The 18,564-nt window shown below is 40.4% G+C and overlaps 1 protein-coding gene across 1 annotated transcript in view; it reads left to right on the forward strand.

Moving 5' to 3' along the window:
- LOC126354347 (uncharacterized) overlaps positions 1–18,564 on the forward strand; it is a 203,994-nt gene that overhangs the window by 167,258 nt on the left and 18,172 nt on the right. The window contains exons 7-8 of the mRNA XM_050003922.1: positions 7,431–7,536; positions 15,194–15,317. Of these exons, the coding sequence (XP_049859879.1) occupies positions 7,431–7,536; positions 15,194–15,317 (230 nt within the window). The remainder of the gene's footprint in view (positions 1–7,430; positions 7,537–15,193; positions 15,318–18,564) is intronic.

The following is an 18,564-nucleotide window of genomic DNA, read 5'->3' on the forward strand; positions in this document are numbered from 1 at the left end:
TTTAGCTGTAGTTATTTCTTGCTGCCTAGGTAGCACAATTCCTAAACTTCATCTACCTCAAGATCACGAATACTGATGTTAAGTTTCTCGCTGTTCCCATTTCTCCTACTTCTCATTAGTTTTCGTCTTTCTTTAATTTACTTGCAGTCCATATTCTGTGCTCATTGTACTGTTCTTTCCATTTATTGGGTCCCCACTTTCACTGAGGATAGCAATGTCATAAGCGATTCTTATCAGTGATATCCTTTCAGCTAGAATTGTATTTTTCTATTCTTTAACCTGTCTTTTATTTCCGTCATTGGTTCTTAGATTTATAGATTGAATAGTGGGGGCGAAAGACTACATCCTTATCTCCTTATACCCTTGTTAATCCGAGCACTTCTTTCTTGGCCTTCCACTCTTATGACTCTCTCTTTGTCCATATTGAATACTAGCTGGGGTACCTGATTTCGCTCAAGGAGTTGGTATGAGATTATGGGGCAGTTGGAATAAAAGAATAAAGTTTAAAGAATAAGACGTAAAAATATTTTATTGAAAACATATTGCATCTATTTGCAATACTTGTTTACAATCAACATTTTTCATTTTGTGTATATGTACAGATTTTTTGAATCTCCTACTCGAGAGCAAGCTACGTGTAGTTGACCGTGAATGAATCAAGAGTCTTTAAGGTTCATGTCACAATATTTTAAAGTTTGTCCTTGCCTTTGTAATTGTGAAACTACAGGCTAATTTGATTGGACATCGCGGTCTTTTAAATTGGAATGACAGTTCAGTAGAGATCAGTGGTATTCTGTGGATATGTAGCGTGTACTTCCCAGTCATAAGTTGCGCTTCGATCATGTTGTTCGATAGCTGTTTGACGATCATCCTTGTTCCATTACATAGTTTTGGTGAGTTGAGATTTCTGAGTAGTATGATCGGAGATCCAATTGTAAGTCGAACGCAGTGTAATGATATTCCTGGTACTTGCAAAGAGTTTAGAAATTCTGTAGGAAATGTCACACTTTCTTCGACGTTTACCATCTTGTCAGTCGATTTGTATATTCTCCCTTCGTCGGGTATTATCTTTTGAACATTGAAGTTCATATCGTCGACAGTATTATTTTTAGTTGCCAGTCGCTAGTGCAGATTGGTACAGTTGTGAATAATGTCTGAATAAATTTCGTCGATGAGTTCGTTCTCAGCAGTGGTTGCATTGCAGAAATCACTGTTGAGTTTAATTAGGCAAGTCGTCTGGTCAGTAGGATATGTGCCTTCACCTATTTGTAAAAGTTGTCGAGCAAAATTTGCTGTTCCGTCTTTCGGTATTTCAGCTCTCATATTTTTTGTTAGTCGCAGTATTTGTATTTGTAGCCAGAAATGTGATTCTCCTAAGCACGCATTGATCTCATGTGCTGGTGTTGACTTGGATATAATTAGAATTGTTTGTCGGAAACCTCCTTCAGAGATTCCTCGTAAGCCTTGCAATCAGCACGGATTCGAATGATTTTTTACGTACCAACGAGCATTCATTCCACAAGATAATTTTAGCTCTCCCTGGAAGTTCACCCCGCGCTGATGTTCTTGAGCTTTTAAGTGCCTGGAATTCTTCTTCGGCTATATTCAACGGCCTCTTCCCGTAAGGGTGGCTACAACGCCAGACGATGCCAGAACAAGTGAGGCGTGTTGTTTAGCACGTATTTCCACCAGCAATGGATTTATTAGAAACTTTTTCCCGGTGCATCCAAGTAAATGATGGCACCAGTGTTGTTATTGAACCAGTCCATGATAAGGTAGCAAATTTAATAATTGAGGAGTGGTTTGTTGTGAGCAATGTACTTTGTATTGAAGTAATTCGTTGATGTAGCTTTTTAGCCTTTTTTAATTTTGAAGTTTAGCACAGTGATAGCATCTTTTTCGTGGTGCTTGCATCCCAAGTTGTATTTAGTTCTGGTTGATTATTGCTAAACATTTTTCTCCTAGGCGAATGAGTGTTTCATTGAGGATGTCGTCGTTGAATTCGCTTTTCAGTTCAGAATGAGCTTGTCCGAATTGTTACAGTATATCATCACTCATACTCTCTTTGAAGGAGTCCCATAGCAGTTTTGGATTCGGTGGGTTACATGTTTTTAGAATTATGGCGAAAAAGTCTGTCATTTGTTCAGCTGAGACAGTGAGTGAGGCTTCTTATAGTGTTAAATCCCAGTGGTTACCGTTTTCCAGTAGTCATAAGCAATGTCATTCTTCTCTGTACGTCTGGAATAAGTAACCGTCAGCAGTCTTGAGATCTGTTAAACTTGTTGGTCCCTGTATTTCGTGTAACAACATCCAGAGAGAGAAACATTCGGCGTTGTTCGGATGTACTGTGTGTACTCGGCCTCGTGCACCAGTTTTCATGATTCCTGGATAATCTTCTACTGGAATTCCTTGTCTCCGTCGTTGAAAGATTTTATTTGTATGTTATGCGTATAACAGGCAGGGACGTCGACATATAGTAATGTTTTCGCGAATGGATCCATTTCGCACAGCTGGTAAAAAGTCATTAATGCTGCGTCCTGAAGTGGTGCGCTTACAGTTTTTCTGGCTGTCTCTTCTGTGAAGTAAACTCTGTCCATTCTCCAATTGCACTGCTACATGTTGCACAGTTGGTTAGCGTTCGTGAATGGGAAAACCGAAAATCCCGCAGGCTGCTTCGTTACTGTTGATGTATCTTCCCATTTGGTATATGAGGATCTCGTCGTTTCTGTTTTGTTCTTCGCTGTCTTTGACTATTATTTGAAAAACTGCCATTTAACTGTCTTTGGTCACATATTTGAAGACATATTAGATGTATTTCACTGAATTGCTGCATTCTACGTTCATGTGGGCTTGGAACATTTTGGAAAGAAGTGTGATTATCTATTTCCAGTTCTTCACTGCCTCGTATTTGCGTTTTTGCTGCGAAGCCATCGTTTTTTCTTGATCGCCTTCTGTATTTGGGGTAGCCATCAACACCGGTTTGTATGTCGTCCAAGATCGGTTTTAGATATTTTTTGTACAGTTTCCATCGCTCGCACATGGCGAATTGGGGTTTAACGGCCTGCATGATCCGTGAATCAGGTTTTTCACTGCAGTTCCGGATCTTCTTGTTGATTGGGAAATGATGATGGAATGATTTTGTCGATATCTGTCGGATGAATTCTGTAGTGTAGCCATATGATATTGTGTGGATGAAGCAGTCCTTGGTTTTGCCATTCGATTGCATACATCCAGCAGCTAATGGTTCCAAAGATGTGGTAGTTTGTGAGGATTTCAATAAATCTCATTTGTTTCTGTCGGAAAACTCGGGCTTTAATGTCGTGTCGATGAGTAGGGGCCTGTCCTTAGTTGTTCTTTAATTTCTGGCCACGACGTTGCATGTGACTATTATTAAGTGGTCAGGCTATCGATATTTTCTTATGTAGGCCCACGGCATCTTGAGTGTATTCGTGCATGTGTCTTGGACTTCCTATGTATCATGAGGGTAAGATTATCATTGTTCCAATGTCTTCAATGTTTCCATCATTTATGATTGCGTCTCGAAGGTGGATGTATTCTTCCTTGAGTAGTTTCTTCTAATTCAGTCTCATGTAAAGCACCCATTCCGCTCTATTTTTGCATAGGCATCTATCAGGAACTGTTGAAATAAACGATGAGTGTGAGAATTTGATTGTATGTTTCATTGTCTTTTACAATTAAGTGGTATCATAGGGTTCCTTGGAGGTGCCTTTTTGTTTGTTTCTATTGCTCTTTCAGTTTGGATTTGTTTCCCATTAAAATGATATTCGTCCTCTCCGTGCAGAAATATTAATGGATACTGGAGGGTATCATATGAACGATGTGTCTCTGCTGATGTGTATGAAATCGACGTTCGTGTTCTCCAAGTGGTCTTTTGTCGACTCGATATATAACTTTATAGTCATTAGAAATCATCGGTATAGTGCTGTTTTGAGTATGTGAATTAGTTGACTGTACTTGCGTAAGATCCTCTGTACACCTCCTCGTCTCAATCCACAGACATTTGTGCGTCGGTGATCAATTTTCGCTTCATCATTTCCGATTAAATATACTTGCAGAAATTTATAGTATTCGTTTGGTAGTGGTAGTAATGATCCCATGTTGTGATATATTTGTCCTTGGATGGAAAAAACATAATCGATTTCACCTCTGTTAGTGTTGTTCGAAGTGACACCGAAAGAAGTCATTTGGAAGTAAGCGTTGTACGCTTTTATATTTTGAAGAACGTGTTTTGATTCTGGAGTTTCCTCGGTCATGTACTGTAAAAATTCCTGCGGGGATGCTTCCAGTGTTGGTAATCGAATGTTTGCCATTCGTGCAACAGAACCCTGTTGTCACTGTACTGAACTTTTTCGCGTTGCAAAATTGGCAGATGTTATCCCTTTTTCCGATTACGATGTGTTTGTGTTTGTTGTACTCTTTCGTCGGATCGTAGTGGAATTCTCCATTTGTTAGGTTGTACTGTTTACTTGTCCTCGTCCGCGCTCCACTTAGGGTGATATTTTCATGACTGACTTGAGTTCGCAGTCTTTTATTATAAGATCGTGTCGCAATTATTGATTCTTCAAGCCCTTCATTTCGTTGTTCTTCGCTTTCCCTGCTTATGGTGCTCATTCTTGTTGGTGAGGAACTTAAAAGTTCTTCGTGCTCTTCGTCTGTTTCGTTTTTCCTCTGTTCTTTTCTGTTTTCGCCGCTTTAGTTCAGAATTGGAAAGATCTCCTCCTCTTTTACGTTTGGACATTGTCTTAGTTGTAAATCAAATCAACTTTTTACTAACAAATACACTTTATTTTCGATTCATATTCAGTCACTGTATCATTTTAACTACACACACTTCACTGTTTGCTTTTATTCACTCACTGCACTACTTTTTCGATGCTTCCCTTCGTCACTGATAAGAAACTGACGTTCGAATCAACGACGGCTCGTACTTTGTATACCCCAATGGGTAGCCCCACCAGTGGCGAATTCCAGAACATACCAAAACGGCTTTAAATGGTCCACGATGTTCTAGAACATTCCACAACATTCAAGAGTGTTCGGAATGTTCCACAATGATCTGGGATGTTCCCGAATACTGTGGAATCTTCCCGAATGTTCCAGACTATTCCCGAAGATTCCAGAACGTCCCGGATCATTGTGAAACATTCTGGAACGTTCTGAGTTTCAGCGGCACACACATTGTACGCTTACTTTTATGATACATATGTTACTGATTACGCGTCCATCCCGATAGCTTACATCTATTTTTCTCACAATTTCGAGCATCGTGCGCCATTTGACACTGTCGAACGCTTTATCCATGTCGACAAATCCTTTGAACGTATCTTGATTTTTCTTTATCTTTCTTCCATTATTAACTTCAACGTCGGAATTGCCTCTCTGATATCTTTACATTTCTTAAAGCCAAACTGATTGTCATTTAAAACATCCTTTAGAAATTTAATTTAAGAATTTCAAACATCATTTAGAAATTCTGATTGAATGTTGTCTATCCCTACTGCCTTATTCGATTTTAAGTCTCCCAAAGCTCTTTTAAATTCTAATTTTAATGCTGGATCCCCTATCTCTGCTACTTCGACGCCTGTTTCCTCTTCTCTGACGTCATCAGACAAGTCTTCCCACTCATAGAGGCCTTCAGTGTACTTTTATCCTCTATCCGCTCTCTCCTCACTTTTAAAGTGAAATTACCATTGCACTCTTAATGTTACCATACTTGCTTTTAGTTTACCCTACACTCACCCGACCTGCAATCCTTGTCTTCTTTCCATTTCATTTCACTGACCCTCTATATCTACGTTCAGCCTCTGCATTTCCCTTTTCAGATTTTATAGCTTCCCTGCCACGTTCAAACTTCTGACATTCACGCCACGACCCGTAGAACGTTATCCTTTCGTTGCTTACTGAATATTTTTCTCATGGTAACCTCTCCGTTGGCAGTCCCATCCCGGAGATCTGAATAGGGGACATGTCCGCAATCTTTTGCCAGTGAAAAGTTCATCCTGTGGATAAACCTCATATGTCTTTATTTTCGTGGTTGGATTTGACTTCTCAATTCCCATGGCTTTGACCATTGTTGGCTCGTCCGCCTTTAGGGGCAGTTTTCCATCTCAAGGGCAACGGAGTGCCCTGAACGCCTGTCCGCTTCTCCGCTCTTCTTTGACAATGCTATTGGCTGAGTACGGGTAACGTCTTATGCCAGAAGTCCTCGGCCGCCACTGCTGATGATTTTTCTTTAAAATCTACGCGGTGACGGCTTCGAACCCATGACCGAAGACGTTTTGATTACTAATCAAAGACGCTACACCCTAGAGCATGAATACCAGCCAGCTTTAAGAGGGTCGAAATGTTGTTGATGGATTTGCTACTCAGATGACACACGATGATTAGTCCACAATCGAGATCCCCTGGCCGATCCATTCTTTCTCTTATTGCTTCTCTATTGACAACGCGATATATTCCCCACCTCCGTTCATACTGAGGGGTCCGTCTCTCGTGACATATGGAGCTTAGTTCCAAATTACTTACTGGAGTCTGGATACCTTTGAACAGATACTGTACTTTGAAGGGGGGGCTGAAGAATTTCTCGTAGCATTTGCTGGAATAACTGCCCTGTTCATCAGGGTCAGTGTCCTCAGAATCCGAACTACTCCCACATGCAATGAAATTTGTAGTTGGAAGACGTTTTGAGTCCAATGAAGTACTTGTGGCAGGCGTAGAAGGGCATTTTGCAGACGTTCAAGAACAGCGCGTAGGAGACAGTATCTATTCAGTGGAAATTCATAGAACGAAAGACCATTGACCTGAAAAGGAAAAATGTCAGAAATAAGTGCATTTGTCATCTGAGAGAGTCTTTTTTTGCCAGGAGGAAATATTTTGTCCTTGACATCTTACCTCGTAACTTCTGTGTCTGGCACAATATTCGATAAACATTAAGGATACCAAAAATTAGTTCCGTACTTCCAAGTTTTGAGTTTATTGAAATACTTCAACCTTTGGCACAGCTACATATTTCTGGAAAATGCTTACCTGCGTCCAAGATGGGACTCCACGTTGAGCTTTAGTTGGATCATCAGTTGTCTGAGTGGTCCGTTTTATACATCAGTAAAAGACAAGAGCACACCCTCTCCGATTTTAGCGTTGACGAGTACTTCAGTTTTCTATTTTCCTTATTGGGAGTCATGCCTCCTGTACCTAGATAACTTTCTTCATTTTTAATAAGAGACATAAGGCCGCATGTCTTCTGTACCTACCAGTGCAATGATTCATTCAAAATAAATCTCTCCCTCCATTCTAACTTTGTCAAAGGGAAAACACAGTATCCAAAACCACAAAACTTATAAACTTAGTATATATGTCACATACACACTCATACTGATTCTTTTATTTCAACTGATGAACTGTAATTGCAGATTGTCAAACCTCAAAGGACGAAATGGCGAAGTATCTGAAACAACAACGTGCAGAGCGAGTACGAATCATACATGCAGAACTGAAGCGTCTGCAGGAGTTAGACAAGTAAGTATGTTTGTAAATTTAGCTGTTTTTATTTGAATATTTAAAAATATCTCTTATTGTAAGTTGACGCACAACGTTTCTTGTTTGGCAAATGCAATCAAAATTGGTTTAAACAAAAGTGATCGAATGTTTTCACGTGAATATCTGTCATCATGTCTTCCATATTTAACAGCGCTGACAGTGTCAAATTTCCCCATCCAGTCATAGAATTCCCATGTTGAGTTCTGACGATCAGAGGTCAAGCGTAAAACGAAGAAGATAAGGATCTCATAGGAAGAATGAGACACACCCGTCATTAAATACCTCACTTATGGCATGGTGTGCTGTATAGCTCCTATGGAAAACTTTATTCTTGAGAAATGTCAAGTTGAACCGAAAAAGATCCTAATGTGAATGCGTAGGTATAGAGTGGAAATTCCTGAAAGGATCCGTACAAGAACGACGAAGTGGCCTATTCCTAGGACAATATAGCGAGCGTCGTACAGATGCCTCATCAGAAAGGATGTTGAGGAATGTGAAGTTCCTGTACTTTGTATTTATGATGGTTAAGAAATGCACAGAATTTTCTAAAGAGTTATTAATTGTATTTTTTATTCATTTCAAGGCTGTATTTCATTCTGTCACAAACATGCATGCTTATTATCCAAAATTCAGACGATGGAGCATCATACAATGAAACTCATCTGGTCTGCAGCTACCTCAAATGTTGGGCATATGCGTCAAAGTTAAAACTGAAATTTCCGCACTTGTTGCTGGTTTAATCAAAATAATTTTGCTCTCGAAGTAATGAAAAGTAGAAAAGTATTGTTGTTGTGGTCTTCAGTCTGAAGATTGATTTGATTGAGCTCTTCGTGAGTGTATCCTCTGTGAACTCCTTTTTCTCCGAATAACTACTTCAACCCACATAGATTTGAAACTGCTTATTGTAATCGTTCCTTGGTTTCCGTTTACAATATTTACCCCCCCCCTCCAATATTTCCCTCCAATACCTTTGTGGTAATGCCTAAGAATGTGACCCCGTCAACCGATCTCTTCTTTTAGTCAATTTGTACTTTAAATTTCTTGTCTCCTCTGTTCGATTCAGTATGTCCTCATTAATTATGCAATCTTCCCATTTAACCTTCAGCATTCTTCTGTAGAAAACGTCGAAAGCGTTCAGTCTCTTCTTGTCTGAACTGTTTATCACCCCCGTTTCATTTTCGTACAAGGCTAACTCCAAACAAATACGTTTAGAAAGATGTTCTAACACTTATATTTATATTCGATGTTAGCAAATTCCTCTTTTTCAGAAAGTTCTTTCATGCTACACCCAGTCTGCTTCTTATATTCTCTCTACTCTACTTCGGCAGTCATCACTTCTTTCGCTCCCCAAATAGAAAAGTTCGTCTACTGCTACTCGTGTCTCACTTCGTAATCTGATCTACACAGATTCCCTCGATTTAATTCGACTACATTGCATTACCCTTGTTTTGCTTTCGATGGTGTTCATCTTGTAAATTCTTTTCTAGACATTACCCTTTCCGTTCAATTGATCTTCTAAGTCTGTTCTTGTCTGTGACAGAATAATGTTGCCACTAGCAAATCTCAAAGTGTTTATTTCTTCTTCCTGAGCATTAATTATTTTTCCATATTTCTCCTTCATTTTCTTACCTCTTGTTCAGTGCCCTTCTTAGCTACTCCTTCCTCTTATGTCCTTCAACTCTTATGAGCGCAGTCGCTTTCCGGATGAGTATTGGGTGTCTCAGAAATGTTGTGACAAATTTCGATGGGTTGTGGAAAATGTCTTGAGGAATAAATCGAGATCTGGAACCCGTGTCTGGAAATGTTATCCAATGCCACTACAGAGCGTCGTAGTTATAGGCGCTGGCGCCTGCCGGTAATGCATCTCTTCAGCAGCAGCAAATCTGACTTGGTGTACGGACGGCTTTTAGGGGAACATCTCGCAATGTTGTTTGTTATTTGGAGATAGTGACTGACTGCCACGATCCCCAGTGGAGAAGATGGAGCTAAGTGCTGCATAGATAGGCCTGACGGCGTCAGGCTCGGGTTTCTGTCAGCAGTTTGTTTCCCTCCTGTACCCCGGTAAAGAACTGAAAATTCTGAAGGGTACCAAAAGATAATTAAACTGCAGATGAAAACCCGTGTCCGAAACCGTCATAGACTAAGGCAACAGAGCATCGCATTAATAGAAGACAAGGCCTTTCTCTGCAGGAACTAGCTCCATCTTCTCCACTGGCTGTCGGACAATCAGTCGCGATCACTGATTAACAAGCAACACTGCGAGACATTCCTCTAAATGCCGTCTGAGTACAATGTCAGATTTGCTGCCGAAGAGGTGCCCTAGCGACAGGTACTGGTGCTTATTATAGCTTCGACACTCTGTGGTGTCGTTGGATGCCGTTTCCGGAAACTGGCTCCCATCCTCGAATTGTTCCTCAAGACTCCCTCTGCAATCCTTCGAAGTCTCTTGCAACATTTCTGGGAGACCCTGTATAACCTTTGTTTCGCGGGTTTTATTCCTGTTGCCTTAATAATTTCAAAGTGCATATTCTAGTCAACATTGTCAAATTATTTTTAAATTTACAAATGCGTAGGTTTCCCTTTCTTTAACAGATCCTCTAAGATAAGTTGTAGGTTCGGTATTACCTTGTGTGTTCCTACACTTCTCCGCAACCTGAAACTACCTTCCCCAAGGTCATCCTCCCCAAAGTCAGCTTCTACCAGTTTTCCCATTCTTCTGAAAATAATTCATGTCAGTATTTCGCAATAATGATTTGTTAAACTGATGGTTCAGTAATGTCCCTACCTATCAGCAACATTGTCCTTTGTAATTGAAATTATTACATTCTTCCTGAAGTCTGACGGTATCTCACATGTCTAATATACAGAGGGGTCCAAAAAAATGTATCCACTGTTTAAAAGTCCATAACTGGCAAGCTAATTGACGGAGTTGCCTCGTCTTTGGTAGCGTAATAGTTTGTAGTTGCGGCAATCGCCACACAAGGGCTGTATCGCGTTGTTTTGTTTTGTCAGATTACAGTCGCCAGATAGTCAGTGTTTTGTTCTTAGTTGCACCCAGTTACTCGAGTAAACATGGCTGGTGCAAGGCCATGAAAGGCAGTCAGTTTTGAAGTGGTATTTTAAGTACGAAAACATTAATGAGGTTCAACGGCAATGGAGAAATGAGTATCAAACAGAGCCACCTACACGTTTAACGATTCGACGCATTCGAGACAAATTTGAAGCCGAAGGGTGTGTTAAAGATGTACGCAAACAACGATCTTGACGACCTGTAACAGTAACAAGTCCAGCTAACTCCCGTCGTGTGTTACAACAATTCACTCGCTCACCACAGAAGTCTGTGAGACAGTGTGCCCGTGAAACTGGAGTGAGTCCCTCAAGTGTTCAGCGAATTTTGAAGACAGCAAAGTGGAAGTGCTACATCCCACGACTGCTACATGCAGTGAACAAGGACGACCCAGATCGTAAGATCATAGAATGGAGTACTGCGAGTGATTTACTAATACGGTGCGCAACGATGAAGAGTTTGCAGAGATGATTGTGTGGCCTGATGAGGCACAGTTCAAACTCAATGGTACAGTAAATCGCCATATTTTCATCTACTGGGCCGCCGAAAATCCGAACGTCCATATAGAAAATGCCGTGAATTTGCCAGGAGTAAATGTGTGGTGTGGGTTGTCTTACCGGGGCTTGATTGGGCCATTCTTCTTTGACGGCACAGTTGCCGGTGAGATGTACCTTCAGAAGCTTCAGACATCAATTTTACCTGCCATCCGAGACTTGTATGGAAGAGATTACTTTCAACAAGATGGTGCCCCAGCCCACTACCAAAATCGTGTTAGGGCGTATCTCGACGAAAATCTACCAGGAAGATGGAGAGACCGTAGAGGTGCTGTGGAGTATCCACCACTTTCCCCAGACCTAACTCCTCTGCACTTTTACCTGTGGGGAACACTAAAGGGCGTCGTTTATCGACAAAAGCCACGCACATTTGATGAACTTCGAGAATCCATTGTACATTCCTGTGCAAATATCCAACTGAACACGTTGCAGTCAGTAGTTCGTGCATCGTTTGTGTGTGGATGTTAACGGCGACCATTCCAAACACCTACAGTGATATCTTTAAGTTGGATTTTAAGCTACATTTTCACCAAAAATGAGACAACTCCGTCAATTAGTTTGCAAGTTATGGGCTTTTAAACAGTGAATACATATTTTGGACCCCTCTGTATCTGTAGAGATCAGGGTGGTTGGCCTCTACAGAGGCATGGTGAGTTGCAGTGGATTGACATCAGGATGTTGTCCGTTGTGGCTCAAGAAAACATCATTAACAGTCACACATATTATAAGAAAGAAAACTACAACATTTGTGGCATCATTACGTAGTAGTAAAGCCCTGTCGGTGCGTATTGACAGCGCGATGCCAGTGGTGCTGATGCAACAGGCAGTCAGCGACTGCCTGGCGGCTGGAACAGAGTACTAACCAGTATGCCCACAACAGCACGTGCACCATTCTCTGTCATTTATTCGTTTCAGATGAAGCAATATCGTTGGTTGCATCGTTTTACTTAACTCTTCGCGAATTCCTTCACCTCTAATATGGTATCTTCATGTATATCATTTTACAGCACCCAGAAACTGCGTTAAGGTAGTATACACTTTTCTTTCTTTACCCCTAACCCATATTGTTGGTAACTAAATTTGGTGGGACCAAGTATGTGGACTGGTCAGGAGACATACATTAATGAGCTAAAACATTATGACCGCCTGCTTTACAGCTTATTTGCGCGTCTTTGGAACGAAATACGTCACTGATTCTGCGTACCATGGATTCGACAGTTTTTGGTAGGTTTGTGGAGGTATATGGTATTAGATGTCTACGCACAGGTCATGTAATTCGCGTAAATAGTGGATCGCTGATGGCGCCCGTTAGTCACCGAGATGCGTTCTATAGGATTTACACCAGGTAAAGTCGGTCAACGTGCGTTTGAAGGGATGTAGGTTGTTGCCAAGCTGTCAGCGTCTCTTCGATTACTACCATAGGTCCCACGCAAGCCCAAGAGAATGTCTCCCATACCATAATACTACTCCCACCAGCCTGCGATGACGGCGTTTGGGGAGACGCCCAGGGACCTAGTGTTCAGCAAAAATGTGATTCGCTAGAAGAGCCTATACTTTTTCATTGAACAGCGGTCATATTCCCATGGTACCGTGCCCACTGAAGTCGTAATTGACGAGGTCGTTGGGTCAACATGTGAAGACGTAGGGGTGGTCTGTCGAAGTTCCATGTTCAACTACGTACGATGAACGGTGCACTTGTGTGTGCACCAGCGTTGTGCTCTTTCGGCAAAGATGCCGCAGATGACAATCTGACCTACTTTACAGAGCAGACAGTCCTCCGAACCCCACATTCTATGAAAAGTCGTGGACGTCCAGCCATTTCGCGCCGAGTGGTAGTTTCACTGTCGTTCTACCTCTTTCCGTAGATGCTCACGACAGTAGTACTTGAGCATTCGACCAGCTTCATTGTTTTCAAGATACTCTTTCACAGGCTATGCGGAACAGTAGTTGGCTCTTTGTCAAAGTCGCTTATCTCAGTGGATTTCGCCATTTGTAGCCCATATCTTCGCTAAGATGATTCCCCGTGCGTGTCTGCTCCGCTTGTATACTCTTGTTACGCGCCCGCAACGCCACCAAGCGGCATCCAATGTCACGGTGGTCAGTGGTCATTACGTTTTGGCTAATCAGTGTAGATATTCAATTATAAAGTTTTTGTTTCTGATCGATTGTTTATATTATGCATTTTATGTATATTTAACGATTTATGTATGTAATCCTTAAATATGAATATAAAAAGACAATGTAAGCCATATTAATAACAATAATAACCCATAGTTTACACCTGTTTATTGTAACCAGTATTGTCATTTCAGAATTTTAATTTAGTCTCACGTAAGCTCCAATTTTCAAGGTTCTTGCGCTATTTAACTAAATTTGTTTGTTTTATAACCTACATATTATTGACATTATATGTCAAGTCACATGCTAAAAAAGTAAAATTCTGTGCTTGTTTCCGCAGATGTTCTCAATCACTAATATAGTCGTTAACGGGTCGTTTCCTTCAAAATCCCGTCTTAATTCACTTAAACACTATCTCTAAATCATACTTAGGAGATTGCACATCTGGCTGATGAAATCCTCTTTGAAGTTCTTAAGGTGTTTCTTGCAGTATAATTTTGGTCATTAAGGAAAAAAGAATTGCGAACCTGTCTAAAGCATTTATATTGGTATATTTACTGTGTTTTATTATATTGTGATGCACAAGATCATTAACATATATGTTGAAAAGAGTAGGGCACAAGATGCTTCAGTCTTATAAGCCTATATTAGCCACGATCTCCACGGTTAATCTGTTCGTATTGTTTTGTAGCACTATAGCTGTTCCACTGTGCAGTGTTGCGTTAATATCAGAAGCTGTGGTAGCCCTCTTTTCTCTGCTCTTTTCACGGAGCGAAGTGGCGAGGTGAACTCGCACTGGGAGGACGACAGGTGAAATCCCCATTCGGTCATCCAGAGTTAGGTTTCATATTTCGAAAATGCCGGGATAGTTCCTTTGAAAGTACATGGCCGATTTAGTAGTCCGAGTTTTAATCCGAGCTGTGCTCCGTCTCTAATGACCACGCTGTCGACAGGATGTTATACTCTAATCTTCCTTTCTTCCTTGCTTCTTCGACTCTTTCCCGCAGAAGTTTACTGCTTAACTTACCAAGGGCATTTTAATATCAAAGTATGACTAAATGCATTTATTCGTTGATGTCGAGTTGTTTTCAAGCATCGGAGGATTAGTGAAACTATCTGTGCAAGAACGATATTTTCCAAAACCTATTGGCTCCTCTGTGATTAATACTTCCATTAATGCCGTAATTCTGTTGCTGAGAACTGGAGCACACATTTTAAGTGACGACTTTCTTGAAATTATTCCTCTTTGGTTCCCACATACTGCTCGATTACCATTTCTAATTATTCATGTTAGTTTCGCAGTTAACCTTTATTCAGGGATAGTCCTGTTAGCACAAACTAATAAATTAGCAAAGGCACAGTTTCAAGATACTGCAAGCATATTTAAGATTTTATAACCTTTTATCACCCATGGCCGTTGCCTTGAGTTTATTTAATTTTTTTTTAATTTTAATGGAATTGTCTTTTATTAACACCTGCGTTTCAACGTTTCTAACCATTTTCAGGAATCCTTCTCGACATATTCGTTGTCTGAAGCCCATTTTTAATATTCTGCCATTTTAATGTCGGTTATTAAAAACAATTGACACTTCTGGTACCTTAATTATATTTCTATTTCTTCTTTTGCGTCTTTTAATGGAGGTTTCAGGGCGAGTCACGTATTTTGGTTTTGCAAATATTCTGAAAGTAATTTTCTTCTGGAAATAGTTGAATTGCCTAAAATATCAAAATATGATGTTTGGTCCATTTTTATCGTTGCTGTATCTAGTAACACTGTCAACAGTAACAGTTTCTCATGTTCTTACTTTGGGGGCTCCATTCAAATTTACACAGTGTTAGGTTGCATGGAAGACTTACATGTTTTGAATTATAACTTTACAACTTTTTTTCGTTACAGGCTCATGGGCAATGTTGGTGAAAGTGGCATAGACGGAGTTGATGTGAAAGCCTTAAAGCAAATTGAAAGTGGAAGGGCATCTACATCTAGCAGAGCAGATGAACCTAGTACTTCTAGCAAGCAAGTATGTGTAATCCGTTAAAGAAAGTCTTTCTAACAAATGTGATCTAGAGGTATCTGAGTTCTTAGTTTATGACCTTCATGTTGTCATTCTTCATATCACTTTACAATATAGCACCATAATATATTTTTAAAAAATGTTAATTGAGTTACAATTCGCATTTAATCCACCTACACCATTAAAACATTCTTGGAGAAATCTTTATTTTTGCAAAAAGGTATTAAAGAATAACAAATGCGTGTGGTATCAATAATATTATCTGTACCTCAGAACAGGAAGAAAATGTTAACACAACAGCCATACCTCAGAAAATCTTCTGCCAGTTCCTATGAAAACCAGAGGGAAACAAAGAGAAGTCAATAAAGAGACAGAACAAAAATTCTGAAATGTCGAGAGAGTGAAATAATTAATGGATAATTTTAAAATGCGCTTCGGCTGCAAACAGACTAGCATTAAAGAGCTGTTCTGAAAACTTTCATAAGAATTAGCACTCTCCAGATAAATTCGAAGAAACGATCGTGCTTGTACAGTAACAGAAAATCAGAGCCCAAATTAATCAAAAGCTACTCACAATAATATCTTAAATATAAGTTGTATGTGGGAAGTCAATAGGTAGGCCCCTGCAGTGGAACATGTCAGGTCAGGAAAAGTAAAGGAGGGAAAAGTTGGAGCTAGTTTGTTAGTGAAATGATATTCCCCTGCCTATCTGAGTCTTTCTATTTATTATTTTTACTCACAATAATCTCTTTGTATTGTATCTAGTACCTCAAAAACCTTAAATACACGTTCACATACATACCCTCCCTAACACACATGCACGAACACAAACACACACACACACACACAATTTTAATTTTTTCCTGGGACAAATGATAGCTTTATCCCAGTAATAAATTACAAATAGTTCACATCCTGCAATACTGATCACAGTTTTTGGGAGGTTCCCTTGGTTGTAATACAAATGTTGGAACTTGGAAACTGGTCCCAAACATTCGGAATTTTGACTCCCTCTAACGCAACAGCTCCCACGAAATTTGGCTGAAAAGTACATGACTCTACATGGATCATTGCTCTACCTGGAGAGAGTTAAAAACACACCTCCTCTCTCGTATCATTTTTACCCTCTCCACTAGGTTAATTATACTCTCAACTCATTAAAAACAAATTATATGTAATTACCAATGAACATCCTTATTTTTATCGATTGATTACAATGACAGCCTTACACTTAGTAGAACCGCCTTTCTAAAACAAAACCAGCTGTCCAAACAATATTTTAAAGTCGTATAGTATGTGATGGAAGAGGGGAAATCTTGTTAGGGTACATTAATAACATGCTGGACGTTTTTAAAATGCACCTTCTTCGGTCCAACTCGTAATTTTCAAATGGAGGAGGAACATTTGACGTGTAAAACACATGGAGAAAAATAATCGTTTCTTTCGTTTGCAAGGTAACTTCATTCACTCTCGAATGATATCACATTTTATACAGAATAAAGCAAAAGCTGGTGATAACACACAGAGGCTACAGGATGAAATGATAACTAAATGGATACCCTATCTGCAAAGAGACATTGATGTACTTCATTGCGGAGATGCTGAAAATGTGTGCCCCGACCGAGACTCGAAGCCGGGATCTCCTGCTTACATCTAAGCTCTATCCATCTGAGCCACCGAGGGCACGGAGGATAGTGCGCCTGCAGCGACTTATCCCTTGTACGCTCCCCGTGAGACCTACGAGTACATTCCCAACATGTCAACACTACTACATTCGTAGTGCGCCTAATAGATGTTTGCCCATCATACTCATTACTAGTAGCAAATTAATCTACCAAGTCCCGTACGAGTTCGGGCATGTCGTGTGCATTCGCACAAGAAGGACAATGGCCGGGAAGCCGAATTTTGACTATATATGATGGTAGTATCTGTTCCCGAAAGAACAGTTACCGTAGATGACCATGCAGCTTTGCTAAAAATGAAATGATAACTAAATGGACACCCTAGCTGCAAACAGGCGTTGGTGTTCTTCATTGGGGACATGTTGAAAATGTGTGCCCTGACCACGAGTAATGAGTATGTTGGGCAAACATCTGTTAGGCGCACTACGAATGTAGTGGTGTGGACATGTTGGGAATGTGGGTCTCACGGGGAGCGTGCAAGGGATAAGTCCCTCAAGGCGCACTGTTCTCTGTGCCCTCGGTGGCTCAGATGGATACAGCGTCTGCATGTAAGCAGGAGATCCCGGCTTCGAGTCTCGGTCGGGGCACACATTTTCAGCATGTCCCCAATGAAGTACATCAAAGCCTGTTTTCAGCTAGGGTGTCCATTTAGTTATCACTTCATTTCTAGCAAAACTGCTTGGTCATCTATAGTAATTGTTCTTTCGGGAACAGATACTACCGTCATATATAGCTATAGGATGTGCTCGATTTGTTGTCCAACACGTACCAGCATAATGCTGGTTGTTATTGGCTTCACCCATTCCTCACACACTTTAATCAACATATATACCAGAATGCAGACTCAGGCATCAACAATCCTCTCCCTGAAATGTGCAAGATTTCTCGTCTTTATACCATATGAAATTGCCTTCACACGTTCTCGCAGATAGAAATTTTACGGACTTAAATCCTGGAATCTTCGTGCCGCCCCACTGGGCTTCTACGACCAATCCCTCTTCAGCGAAAGTGGATATTGAGGTATGTCTGGACAGCTAAAATCCATAATGAGATGGGGCATCTTCGCTCAAAGAGGAAATGTCCGGTCTTCAGGCAATAGAGGAAAAGCATATCTTCGTCTAATAACTGCAAATAATGAGCTCCTGTTAGAGTATCCCGAATGAAGAAAGGCCCAAAAACACGAGAACTTGAAACGTCCCCTTAGAAAAATTTTACAAGACTGTGCTTAAACTAACACGCAATATTTTTAGCGCAACGCAATCTGACTTTCAATAATCCCTACAAAAGAATGGCCCTGACTAACAATAACCTATACGTTTCACAAATCACTTACCTCACAAAAATCTTCGTTACTCTAGCTACTGCAATACAGCGAGCGCCACTACTGCCAGCTAAATAAAAGATTCAAACTACTGAAGGCACTAACTACTGATAGGCATAGTTAGCAAATGAAAGATTTTAATACAGAACAAACAATGTATTTACCTCGCTAGTCATAATATATATAGCAGTTCATGACACCAGTTCTTACAAATTTCAAAACTCCGCCATCTCTCTCCCCACGTCCACCA

This window comes from Schistocerca gregaria, chromosome 3, assembly GCF_023897955.1.
Source record: "Schistocerca gregaria isolate iqSchGreg1 chromosome 3, iqSchGreg1.2, whole genome shotgun sequence".
Taxonomy (NCBI): domain Eukaryota; kingdom Metazoa; phylum Arthropoda; class Insecta; order Orthoptera; family Acrididae; genus Schistocerca; species Schistocerca gregaria.